Raw genomic sequence first — 13,647 nt, forward strand, 5'->3', positions numbered from 1 at the left:
AACCGCCATGCCGACGCGCTAACAACTCTGCTTCGCTACAGATAACTCATGGAAAATATTTCCTTCCAACCTCGGCGACGCTGCGGCACGTAAGATTATTCATGATCGTTATAAATATGTAGCACGTGCATTTGCTCACATGTACAACAATCAAAGTCGCTAGCGAGCGAAAGCCCCAGGTTATCGGCAACAAACCAACCCAAAAACACCGTCATTATTCACGCCGTGTTTACGTTGACGGATTAGCACCGTGAGAGATTGGCCCTGGATTAGCTCAAAGATTTATCTTGGCTATACAAATAAAAAGGCTTTGTGTTTATTTTTGTTTTTTTTTTGTTTTTGTTTTGGTAGACAAGCGCCAGATAATATCCGCGGCATCGTCATCCGCCGCGGATGAAATTAGCATCGCTCTCAGGAACCAGAAAAAGGCCTCGCGTCGTTTCGGGCGCAATGAGGAGAGGCGAGGCGTCAAATATCATCTTTCTAATGTGCTCTAAATTCACGTTGGGGAAATTAGCGCCGCCGCGATGAGCCGATTGCTCTCTTTAACGGGTGATTTTCATCTTTTGGATTTCTTTGGTGATCATCAATTGCGCGCTTTCTGCTGAATTTTCTCACCTGGTCGCTTTTGGAACTACTTTAGCACCCCTATTCTGCTTTTATTTGTATTTTTTTTGACGCAAGTGAGCTGTTTACCTAGCCTGAGCTAACGCTGGCCCATTGATGTGTTACCATGGCGACGAGGGGAGCTGCAGGTTACATGTTTCGCATTGAAAAATGGAACAGTAAGAAAAAAAAGCTTTAAAAACACTTGGAAAAACAGTGGAAATTAAAATGGATAGGATGTTTAACGCCGTCAATGGTACTGAAAGATGAGCATCCACAGACAGTTTGAGTGAATTGGACATCTATTGTTGTCATTGGCAGGCAGTGGGTCCATTTGGTGTCATTTTAGGGTACAGTGGTACCTCGACATACGATCTTAATCCGTTCCGGGACGGAGATCGTATGTCGAGCTTTTCGTCACTCGAGCGAACGTTTCCCATTGAAATGAACTGAAAATAAATTAATTGGTTCCAACCCTCTGAAAAAACACCAAAAACAGGATATTGGATTGGGAAAAAATGTTTTATTTCTTCTAATTCGCCATCTATTAACAAAGTAACACATAACTAGTGGTTTAATAGTAATAAAATATGTTTAATATAACTAAAATTGGGTGGTGTTGTGTGCACGAGTATACTTCATTACCCAGAAAGCCCTCTTTTTGCCCGCGCATGCGCGTTGTGCGTTTCCTGGTCGAAACTCGTCTGAATACATCGTTCAGTGCTCGTAGATATCAGTTATACACGAAAGAGATGCAGCAAAAAAAGACAGTGCGCTACAATGTTAAACAGCCTCATGTCATGGCTACCTGGCTTGGTCGCATCTCGACTTTTTGATCGTATCTAGGGCGAATTATTCGATCGAAATTTTCATCGTACCTCGAGCATGTCGTAAGTAGAGCTGATCGAAGGTCGAGGTACCACTGTACTTGCAGCTCACTTTCTGTAAATTTTGGATTTTTTTAGTATTGATTTGGGGGATTTTTTTGTGTGTTCGTTGCTCTCTGATAATTTTCTTGTTAGTTTTGGGGCATTTTAAGGTTGTTTACTCATTGGCTGCCATTGACGGCAATATTAAGTGTCACTCATCCACACAACTCTGAAAATTTCAGTTTTTACGGCACCTGTGTCCAAAAAATAACAGCATTTAATTGTGTATGCAAGTCTGAACGTGCTTCAAAGTCATGCAGAGCACCCCCGTGGGCCGTATATTTGACACCACTGATGGAAAGAATAGCGCTAGCACGTTTTTAAGGTCGCGCACTCGCACGTTTGTGGATTGACACACTTAAATTGCGATTATTGTTGCAGGTTTTCTCATGAATGACCTTAGGGATCTTCATACTGGCCCTGTAGTACAAAACAAAACATCCTGTCTTTCTTTATAACACACACAAAGACACCCATAATGCACTGGGAGAAATCAATAGAGAGTGAAGAGTCCAACTCTCGCCCCTTAGCTAGCTAGCGCAAGCTGTCTGTTTGTCTTTTCAAGGTTATGCCTGGCTGGAAATAAGATAAATATTAATGCTGCCTGTCAATTTGATGGACCAAAACAAAGTCATAATATTTCTCGTGTTAGTTCAAATGTACGCCTCGAGGTTTTGAGGGTTTGTTTTTTTAATCCAGCTTTTCTAAAGTATACAAGTTTGGCATAATACGACAAGCTGCTGCTATGTGGAATAACGTTTTATTTCATTTTCTTTGTTATTGTGATTATTTGTAGAGCTTAATTTAGAACTAAATTACGACTACTTCTACTTATCCCAGTCATTTTGTTGTCCTGTGGCACCACACTGCCTCTCATAGGCCCATCTTGGAACTACAACAGAAACCATCTTAACTTCCTTCCATGTTACTAATCTTAAATACAATTAATTCATAGTAGGAGAACAAAAGTATGTTGTCGGCCTCTCTTTTTGGCGAGCGGCCATTTTTCGGGTGGAAAACCATCTGCTTCGGAACGGCGTGAATGTAGAATCCACCTCGCGGCGCTTTGGACCGAAACATGACCATCTGCGAGTTGTTCTTCCGCCGCCACTTTGGTTTCTCCTCCGCGTTATTGGACGAGCTGGCCAATACAACGAGAATCGAAGCGTTCTAAACTTCGATGGCTCTCGACTTTTTTACCTCGCCGCTTTTTCCGCCGCTTGTAGCAGACATTAATCCGCGCGGAGGGAAAACATGAAATCAGCCGTGCGTATTTAATCTTTTATTTGGTGCGCGCTTGTTTGTGTTGGTTCCATTTTAAAATCCTCAAGGCGCAAAGCCAGCCATTAATCACAGCCGGCGTGTTTATGTGAAATAATCACATGACCAGATTAAAATGACGAGCGATCCTCGCCGCTTCGTTTGATATCGCGATCAATGCGAGCGCCCAAAAAAAAAAAAAGACCAATAAACGCAGCCAGGTTGTTTTGTGTTGCTGTTAAGTACCAAAAAAACTAAACAAAACAAAACAAAATCAATATGGCATCTCTTGGCATCACATACTCGCGCACTGCGTTATTGTAGCTTATTACTATTTTTCCATCAATCATCATTCGTCTCCCTAAGCTTCCATCTATTTAAATGGCTGCAAACGCCGGTGACAGATGTCCAATTTATTGCATCTATCATTCATTACACTTTCTAACTTGAAAATTTAGTAAGTAGAGGTGTACTTTATATGTAAATTCTCTAAATCGTTCCACGGTCCTCAAACAACTACTAACTAAACCCTTTGAAATTGGTCAAAGTGTCCCAATTTTGTATGAAAGATGTGAGGAAACACACAAAAATGAGAGAAAATTAGAAGGACATGATTTATTAATGTCTTAAAAGAAATAATGCATATGAAAATGTGCCCCGCGCCGCTAAAATATCTTCCTCCGTGGCCGTTATAGATGTAATACTCGTGTTTTTCCACTAGGATGGCGGCAGGAGCCCATTCTACCAGGGCCGAAAGCTGTCCACTTTGTAGTACATTTTAGACTTTTACGTGTGCCCTGTGTGTGTGTGCGAAAATATGTGCATTTGTAGTTTTTAATCGCTTAATAAGGGGAATTCAAAATAAAATAACGGATAAGGAAATGCATTTAGTTTTTGAGGGATTTCGTAACTTGGATCTTTTTCATATCTTGAGTCTATCATTTGCATATAAAAAAAATTGTAACCTGAAACTTTCGTACCCAGAGGCATTTGTAAGTAGAGGTATGACTGTATTTAAATGTGCAAATATTAAGATGTGATGGACAGTTTTTGCGTGATTTGAATGATGTTTTTTCTCTTTGATATATTTTTATAATCATTTGTTTCAGATATACTGTCATCATTTTCTGTATAAAAATTGAATTTGGTGTTCAAAAATCGCTTCTTTTCAAAGTTGAGTCTTGCAAAAAATGGGGTCGTCTTATATGCGAGCCAATACTGTAATTAAAGTGAATCAATACTATATCCCACAATCCTCTGAGGACGCTATTGAAAATAGAATTTGGGATGGGTTCAAGTGCATTGTTGTTTTTTTAACGTGTCAAATGTCCGAAAATGTGATCTCCCAGTTTTCTGGAAGGTAACATAGCGTAAGACAACCGCAACGGCCGACTTTTGGATCAATACCGATGATCCCCTCACTCCGGTTTTCTTCTAAAAGCCGCCCCGGCGTCTCGCTCGATGTCCTCCCTCAGCGATCTATTTTTCAACCTTTCAAGCCATCCTTCCGGGACCTTTCCGGCGGCGGAAAAGTCGAAATAAATGGCCGCCGTGTCTTCGGAGTCAGATAGACTCCGCTTGTCGGGAGCTTTAAACCCAGCGGGGAGGCGCAAGTGCAGTTTGTTACATCAGTTTAATCAGATCCCAGTTGAGCTTCTGTGTGTGCATGTGTGTGTGTGTATATATGTGTGTGTGGTGTGTGTGTGTGTGTGTGTTTGTGTGCGCCCACTTTCCGAAAGGCTTCATCCAATTTCCACATTTTGATCCCCGCCGGACTCCCAATGACACAAAGGCCGTCAAAATTGGGGAACGGAAGCTAATTAGCTTGTTAGCCGCATAGCGACATGCTAGAAAGTCCGTCATCCTTGCAAGAAAAGCACTTTAAAAGGTGTTTTTGCCGCTTGGTACCGTTTAGAAAGGATGCAAAATTAGCCAGGAGCGCCACCGGTTCGATGTATCTCGGCCTTGGAGAGAACACCTGATGGAAAAAAAGCGGGTGTGGAATAAAAGGGATGAGGAAGATTAAAGGAAAGCGAGATGTTGACCGTGCGCCTTGATGCATATTTGTTGGGGGGGGGAAGAAAAAAGGAAAAGAGAAACCCACCCGGCCGACCGGCCCCTTGGGCAGCCTCCCTCTGAGGGTTCAGATGTCAGGCGCGCCGCAGCCAATCGTACGTGCTTGAAGTGTGCGCCGACAGCTTTGGGGAAGCGGCGTTTTTTTTGCCGCTTTTCAAAGCGCTCACCCGCCAGCTAGCCTGACTTTTGGAAATCAGCAGAAAATGTGCGTGTTTTGAATGTAGATTTGATAGCGACACATTTTATAGCCTCACCGCTTCAGGGTTCCATCGCTGTGTTTACCTGTTCTGCGTGGGTTTTCTCCGGGTGCTCCAGTTTCCTCCCACATTCCAAAAAACACGCACGCTAGGCTAATGGAATGCTAAATTGTCCTTATCGTTGAATGATTGGTCGTTTGTCTTCTTGTTTACTGCGATGGGCTTGCCACCAATTCAAGGGGTCCCCTGTAGTTTGCTGGGATAGGCTCCAGCACCCCCGTGAGCGTGCTAGGCTAATAGTATGCTAAATTGTCCTTATCGTTGACTGATTTGTCTCCTTTGCTATGGGCTGGCCACCAATTCAAGGGGTCCCCCGTTAGTTAGCTGGGATAGGCTCCAGCACCCCCGTGACCCTCGTGAGCGCGATAGGCTAATGGTATGCTAAATTGTCCTTATCGTTGACTGATTCGTCTCCTGCGATGGGCTGGCCACCAATTCAAGGGGTCCCCTGTTAGTTAGCTGGGATAGGCTCCAGCACCCCCGTGACCCTCATGAGCATGCTAGGCTAATGGTATGCTAAATTGTCATTATCGTTGACCGATTGGTCGTTTGTTTTCTCGTCTGTGATGGGCTGCCCATCGATTCAAGGGGTCCCCATGTTAGTTAGCTGGGATAGGCTCCAGCACCCCCGTGACCCTCATGAGCACGCTAGGCTAATGGTATGCTAAATTGTCCTTATCGATGACTGATTTGTCTCCTGCGATGGGCTGGCCACCAATTCAAGGGGTCCCGCGTTAGTTAGCTGGGATAGGCTCCAGCACCCCCGTGACCCTCGTCAGGATAAGCAGTTCAGAAAATGAAGCAATTTTATAGCATCATCTGACACTAAATAATCAGCGGATTTCTTCGATTTTAAATATTTGAGCTTTTTTTTTTTTACTGGATCGCTTTAGATTTGCGCCACTAGAACCTTCAGGGGTGGATTAGTCGTGATAATGAGGATTATTTATGATTTTATCGAGCTGTTTGAATGACGCCGTGACCTTTGCCCTTGCATGACGTCATGCTGTCAATCAAGCGTTGCTTTGGATTTTGGCCACGGACTCCTTCGCTACTTTGGCACAAGTACGCCAGAGCATGTGATTTTTTTCACTTGAACGTTGACCTCCAGAGGCCTGACACCGCGTCCTCGTCCCTGTCGCGTCCCGCACGCCATCTGAGCGCCGAGCTGGCACGCCAAGCTGCTTGTTAATCAGCGCCGTCCGTGCGTCCGTCCGTCCGTCCGTCTCTAACCCGTGCCTTGCGTCCATTCCCGAACACGACTTTACGGCGGATTGCTGCCGGCTCAGTCCGGAAATGGAGGACATTTCATTTGACCTGCCCTTCAAATTTGAAATAATCCAACTACAGTACGGGTGTAAAAGTGGCGGCCCGGGGGCCAAATCTGGCCCGCCGCAACATTTTGTGCGGCCCGAGAAGGTAAATTATGAATGCGGACTTTCTGTATTAGGATCAAATTCAAATGAAGATTATAGATGTATATTATATTTCCTGATTTCACCCTTTTTTAAATCAAAATTGCAATTTTTTTAATCTTTTTTTTTCCTTTTCATGTTTTTAGTTCAAAAAGCATTTTGTAAAATCTAAAAATAAATATATAAAAATATTTTCTGTTTTCCACTTTAATAATAGAAATAATTAAAAAATATACATTGTTTCTTTTTTAAATAAAAAACATGTTTAGAAGATGTTTTTCCTCACTAAGAAAAAAACCTCAAATAAATCTATAAAAAAACTGAATAGTTAGGACTTTTGATCCATTTCTGTTTATCCCATTTTTTTTAAATATCTAAACATTATATCTAAAATGCTCCCATGTGAAATCGAGTTGAATTAAAAATTAAACGAGAAGAGGAACAAGGTAATTCATTCATTTATTTTCTCAACCGCTTATACACAAGAGTAACAGGGGGGTGCTGGAGCCTATCCCATCTAAGTACGAGCACCAGGCGGGGGACACCTTGAATCAGTGGCTAGCCAATAACAGGACACAAAGAGACAAACAACCAATCCGTAATAGATAAGAACAATTTAGCATCCATTTAGCCTAGCATGCATGTTTTAGCGAGGAAACTGAAGTCCCCGGAAAAAACCCACGCAAGCCCAGAGAGAACATGCAAGTGAGCACCCACCCGGGATCGAACCCACGACCCCAAACCGCGACGCCGACGCGCTAACCACTATTCGCCGAACCTCCCACGAGGATAAAAATGTCAAAAATTGCTCGATTAAACCGCCGTTAGTTCCTAAGGACTCCTTTGATTTTTCCGAACTTGCGGCCCCCCCCAGAGAACAAAAGTTTGGACCCCCCTGCCGTTTAGGAATAACGATTGGCTTATAATTGGCACCCCAGGGGCGGGGCCGGTCTGGATTCTTGAGATTTTTTTCAAGGCTATCGCTCTCGCTAATGACAGGAAGAAGATGGCGAGCGAAAAGCGCAATTGGGACTCGAGCGTGCAAGCAACGCACTTGGAGTCGATGGCTCTTCGGGTCGTTCCGCTGCGTTGATTGGACGAGGCCTCTCAAGGCAAACTCATCAATACTAAGTGGATTATTAACTCTGGCACGTGTGCGCACTTTTCTTTTTTTAATGCGCAACTCCATCAATGTAGGACACAGGAAATGGCCCCCGAGGAAAAAAAATCCATGTTACTCGCCGTGTATTATTGTCTTTCTACTTGCCTGACTTTTGAATATACTCGCTGAGATATTGTCGCCTCATTGGCCGCCATTCACGGGGAATGATCGCTAATCCGCTGGAAGGGGAGGGGCTTGGCCGACTCGACTCTCCCGGTTCAATTGGATTTTGGCGGATAAAACGCATTGGAAAAGTGAATTAGTCAATGCAATGTGGTCTTTACATCATTCAATGTCTTGCTTTTATTTTGAAAGTCGTTCTAAAAAATACTGTTTTGCTTTACTATGCAATATTTTGATGCTTTTTGTTGACGTTACTGTACACTTATTGGCCTGCTTGTTGGCAACAATTAACGTTGATATAGAATATTTAAGTAGAAATTTAAGATGGGAGAGGCTCCAGCACCCCCGCGTTTGCAAAAAATGGGGAGAAAAAAATTGTATGTATAAATATTATTATTATTATTTGTTTCTGAGATATCAGATCCCGCAAAATCGGGTGACTTGGACTTTTTGATGAATTTGAAGTACTATTTAAAATAAAATAAAATAATTGATATTATCATGGAAACCAAATTATTCAATATTTTCCTTTCTTCAGATTCCACTTGAAGCTCTAAACTTTTTTTTGGTCAACATATTATGCTTTCTCCAATCCCTTCCTCAGCGTCCAATTGCATCGCTCCCATTAGAGGGCATATTTAGCATTTGCCATGATATGTTATGATGTATTATATCGTCTCTGGCTCTACTCCATTCTAATTAATTAGAATGGAAACCCTCGGCGCTAGATTAAAATATGTAAAGTAACATATGGCGTAGCTTCATCATCATGTCATTAAATAACTTTGCGTAAACTTCAAAGGGGAGTTTTCTAGGAATGGCGTAGAAAACCCGGCTATTATTTCTGCTTTGATTAGCGCCGAGTGCTACTTTGATGATTGAAAAAGTTGCCGTAGCGGCTTTTTTATGGGTCGACCCATTTGTTGTTCTCCTTATTTGGCCTGACATCCTTTTATTCTATCGTTATTTAGCCTGACGGTCTTTTTTCTTCTTGCTCTGCGTCCTCAGTGGGCCGCCTGTTGATCGAGTTCGGCTCCCAGATGACGATGGAACGCGTGCAACGAGAGAATCCCAACGTGACGGAGGGAGGCCGCTACACGCCGCCTGACTGTCGCTCTCGCTGGAAGGTGTGTCTTGTGTTGGGGAAAAACGTTGGGTTTGAATACCAATCGTTGAGTTGTATTTTGGGCTAAATTGGAGTAAAATACAGTGGGACCTCTACTTACAAAATTGCTTACAGAAGTTTGTTTTGTAAGTTGAAATTTTCGTAAGTAGAGCAACATTTTACATTGAACTAGCATAATTCCTTTCACAATCTTTACCCACGATAAACTCTTTAAAAATGATAAAGGTATCCCAATGTTGTATGAAATACAAATGCATGTGTGCAAAAAAAGAGAAAAAAATTGAAAATGATTTAAGCCAATAATATTTAAAAGTTGTTTTTTGGGCTAAACTGCAATAAAATACAGGGCTACCTCTACTTACGAAATTAATTGGTTCTAGAACATTTTGTAAGTAGAGGAGCATTTTGCATTGAACTAGCATAATTCGTTCCACAATCTTTAATACTACCCACGATAAACTCTTTAAAAAAATCATAAAGGTATCCCAATGTTGTATGAAATATACAATGTAAATGCATGTGTGCAAAAAAAAAAGAAAACAGAAAATTATTTATTAAGCCAATAAAATGACGCCACCATGAGTTAAGTGTTTTTTGGGGCTAAACTGCTATAAAATACAGTGCTCCTCTAGTTACGAATTGTTCTAGAACCAATTAATTTCGTAAGTAGAGGTAGCGCTGTATTTTATTGCAGTTTAGCCCAAAAAACAACTAAACTCGTTGTGGCATCATTTTATTGGCTTAATAAATAATTTTCTATTTTTTTCTGTTTTTTTGCATTTGCATGTATATTTCATACGACATTGGGATACCTTTGTCATTTTTTAAAGAGTTTATTGTGGGTAAAGATTGTGGAAGGAATTATGCTAGTTCAATGTAAAATGCTGCTCTACTTACAAAAATTTCAACTTACAAATACCTCTACTTACGAAATTAATTGTTTCCAGAACATTTCGTAAGTAGAAGAGCATTTTGCATTAAAAACTAGCATAATTCCTTCCACAATCTTTAATACTACCCACGATAAACTCTTAAAAAATATATAAAGGTACCCCAATGTCGTAAGAAATATGCATGCGTGCAAAAAATTATTTTATCATTTTATTGGCTTAATAAATAATTTTCTATTTTTTTTCCAGTTTTTTGCACACATGCATTTGCATGTATATTTCATACAACACCTTTGTCATTTTTTAAAGTTTATCGTGGGTAAAGATTGTGGAAGGAATTATGGTAGTTCAATGTAAAATGCTGCTCTACTTACAAAAATTTCAACTTACAAATACCTCTACTTACGAAATTAATTGGTTCCAGAACTTTTCATAAGTAGAGCAGCATTTTACATTGAACTAGCATAATTCTTTCCACAATCTTTAATACTACCCACTTTTAACCCTTTAAAAATGGTAAACGTATACCCAATTTGTAAGAAATATATATGCAAATGGAAGCATGTGTGCCAAAAAAAGAAAACTATTTAGTAAGACAGTAGAATGACGTCGAAGCCGACAAAAACAAAGCAAAAGCGCCAAACATGTTATCACTTTTCAATAGTTATGGCCTTGATTGTTCATTTTTCAACACTCTTTGACAAGATTCTATCATTTAATTGGCTTTTTTTTCCCCAAGGTGGCCATCATCATCCCATTCCGTCACCGGGAAAACCACCTGAAGTATTGGCTGCACTATCTCCATCCCATCCTGCGACGTCAGAGGATCGATTACGGCATCTACATCATCAATCAGGTAGGGGGCGCCACTTCTCAAAACGCTTCTTCTTTTTCCAAACGGGCTATTTCCGCTTCCTCCCTCTCCTCCCCGTGGAATAACCTTTTGGTTCTGCCCGCCCCGACGTGTTCTCGCAATCTGTTCGTATCTATTTTGGGGGGTGATTAATACCTCAAACGTTTTGGAATTAGCGGATACCACCTCAAATAGCGCGACAATCAGCCTTCAGTTTTTACAAGGGATGTCGCCAGTCAAAAATCGGACTTAATCAGACAATTTACAAAATCGGAATTTATCGGAAATCGAACCCGATTCCGTCATTTTCACAGGGTCGTAATCGGGTAAAATATTTTTTTTTCTTTTTCCATGTTTTTGTTTTAGGTATTTATTTATTAGGCTTTATTGGTTGGCATTAATGGCGAGAGACGTCCATTCCATTTATGGGATTTGTGTTTTATTTTGATATTTATTATGATTCTAATTTTGCAATTACTCTGTATAAAAGAGGCCGTATTATTATTGTTGTTGTTGTTGTTATTATTATTTGTTATTATTATTATGGTTGTTGTTGTTAATGTTGATATTGATCTTCTTATTAATAAATAGTATTATTAATAATAATATCATAATTAATTAATAATAATAGTAATAACAATTGCAATATTAACATTGTTATTATCATCATATATTATTAATAATAGTGTTTATTGATAATAATAATAATATTAATAGTTTGTATGAATAATAATATTATTAATAGTGTCTATTAATACTCATAATAATAGTAAGTGATTATTATTAATAATGATTATTAATGGTGTTTATTACTAATAATATTATTATTAAGAGTGTTTGTTAGTAATAATATTATTATCAATAGTGTTTGTTAGTAGTAATATTATTATCAATAGTGTTTGTTAGTAGTAATATTATTATCAAGTGTTTGTTAATAATAATATTATTATCAAGTGTTTGTTTATAATATTATTATCAAGTGTTTGTTAATAATCACAATATTATCTATAGTGTTTGTTAAAAATAATTTTTATTATCAATTGTGTTTGTTAAAAATAATTTTTATTATCAATTGTTTGTTAATAATTTTATTATCAATCGTTTTTGTTAATAAGAATATTATTGTTATTATTCATAATATTATTATTCATATTTTAAATTCAAATCTACTTGCGAATTTAGGATCACACCGATTTGTTTTCAAATTAATAAATACAGGGGGGTTATCATATTCCCAGGTTCGGACCTTCCTGTGTGTCTTCTCCCCAGGCTTGTGTGGGTTTTCTCTGGGTATTCCAGTTTCCTTCCACATCCCCCAAAACCGTGCATGCTAGGCTAGCTGGTCGAACACTCTAAATCACCCCTAGCTAGGAGCGATTGGTTGTTTGTCTCGTGGTGTTCTGCGATTGGCTGGCAACCAATCCAAAGTGTCCACTGCCCACTGCCACGAATTGGCTAGGACGGGCTCCAGCACCCCCCGGTGAGAGGGGAGAGCTGCGTTGGAAGGACTTTTGGAGTCTGGGAATTGGCGCTTATATTTAGCACTAGAAAGGCATCTTGCGTAATATCCTAAAAAAAAAAAAGGCTGCATATGAAGTAGGCTTCCAATTGGGACACCGTGGAGGATAGCGGCGACCAGTCCTGCTAAAAAAGAGAAAAAAATGAAGGCTGGATATGAAGCGCTCGACGGTGAAGATCAATTTTTAGTGCTTTTCATTCCATTTGAACCCTCGCCGGCCGGTTTCGACCGGTTCCCGGCTGCGTCAACAACAGCCAATCGCATCGTGCCGCATTTTAATTGGCGTTCTGATGAAAAGTGGAACGTGATATCCTTTTGGAACACGTCAAGTCCATTAGTTTCCGCTTCATTTGTTGGGAGAATACTGCAAATTATATTCCAAGACATGCTTTTCAAATGATCTCGTGTTAGCGTGCTTTTATTCAAATGCTAACGGTGTCGTGTCGATTCAATTAAAACTTTTTATTCTTATCTCGTTACTACCAAACACTGGAAGAAATAATGAAATGTTAACAATGTTTGGGAAGAAAAATGACCGGGGAAGAAGATAGCGATCTCCATGTATATCTTGAATTTGATTTTTTTTTTTTTAAGTCTGGGCTGTGAAAAGAGCAACTTCAGACATTGTGAAAAGAATCGGAGGCATTCATAATTTAACACGCCTGCTCCTGAAAATAATTGAAAGCATAAAAAAAATCATTTAGTTCCATCAACTAGAGGCATGGACTTTATATTAAAAAAAAACTGGGGAAAACTTTGAAAGTTTGAATACGCTTCATCCGTGACCTTAACATAAATTCGGGCCATCTTTGGCAATAATATAATAATAATTTCGACATGTTGGGAAAGCTAAAATGCTAAGCTGTTTTAGCTTCTTTTTTTAGCTTTGCTTTCTTGTGTCAAATAATGGCAACTTTTTTAGTGCTTATGTTATCTTAAGGGGGAATTTTCTTTGTTTTAATCAATATTTTCTTGAAGAATAGAGTGGTCATTGTTGTATTTTTTAGCTAACTGTCTTCTCAAATAACATTAGCACGTTTCAAATAATGGCAACTTTTTTTTAATGCTAGGATACGTTGCTATTTTCCCCTAATGTTATTTTAAGATGAAATTTTCATTGTTTTAATCAATATTTTATTGAGAAATAGAGTGGTCATTGTTGTATTTTTAGCTAACTGTCTTCTCAAATTATGTTAGCATGTGTCAAGTAATGACTACCTTTTTTTTAATGCTAGGATACATTGCTATTTTCCCCTAATGTTATTTTAAGTTATTTTTCATTGTTTTAATCAATATTTTATTGAGAAATAGAGTGGTCATTGTTGTATTTTTAGCTAACTGTCTTTCTTAAATAACATTAGCACGTTTCAAATAATGGCTAGCTTTTTTAATGCTAGGATACGTTGCTATTTTCCCCTAATGTTATTTTAA

At 39.4% G+C, this 13,647-nt stretch overlaps 1 protein-coding gene across 1 annotated transcript in view; it reads left to right on the plus strand.

Moving 5' to 3' along the window:
- Positions 1–13,647, plus strand: part of b4galt2 (UDP-Gal:betaGlcNAc beta 1,4- galactosyltransferase, polypeptide 2) — a 41,009-nt gene that overhangs the window by 8,786 nt on the left and 18,576 nt on the right. Inside the window, exons 2-3 of the mRNA XM_077614801.1 lie at positions 8,837–8,955; positions 10,584–10,700. Of these exons, the coding sequence (XP_077470927.1) occupies positions 8,837–8,955; positions 10,584–10,700 (236 nt within the window). The remainder of the gene's footprint in view (positions 1–8,836; positions 8,956–10,583; positions 10,701–13,647) is intronic.

Source organism: Stigmatopora argus, chromosome 12 (genome assembly GCF_051989625.1).
Source record: "Stigmatopora argus isolate UIUO_Sarg chromosome 12, RoL_Sarg_1.0, whole genome shotgun sequence".
NCBI classification, from domain to species: Eukaryota; Metazoa; Chordata; class Actinopteri; order Syngnathiformes; family Syngnathidae; genus Stigmatopora; species Stigmatopora argus.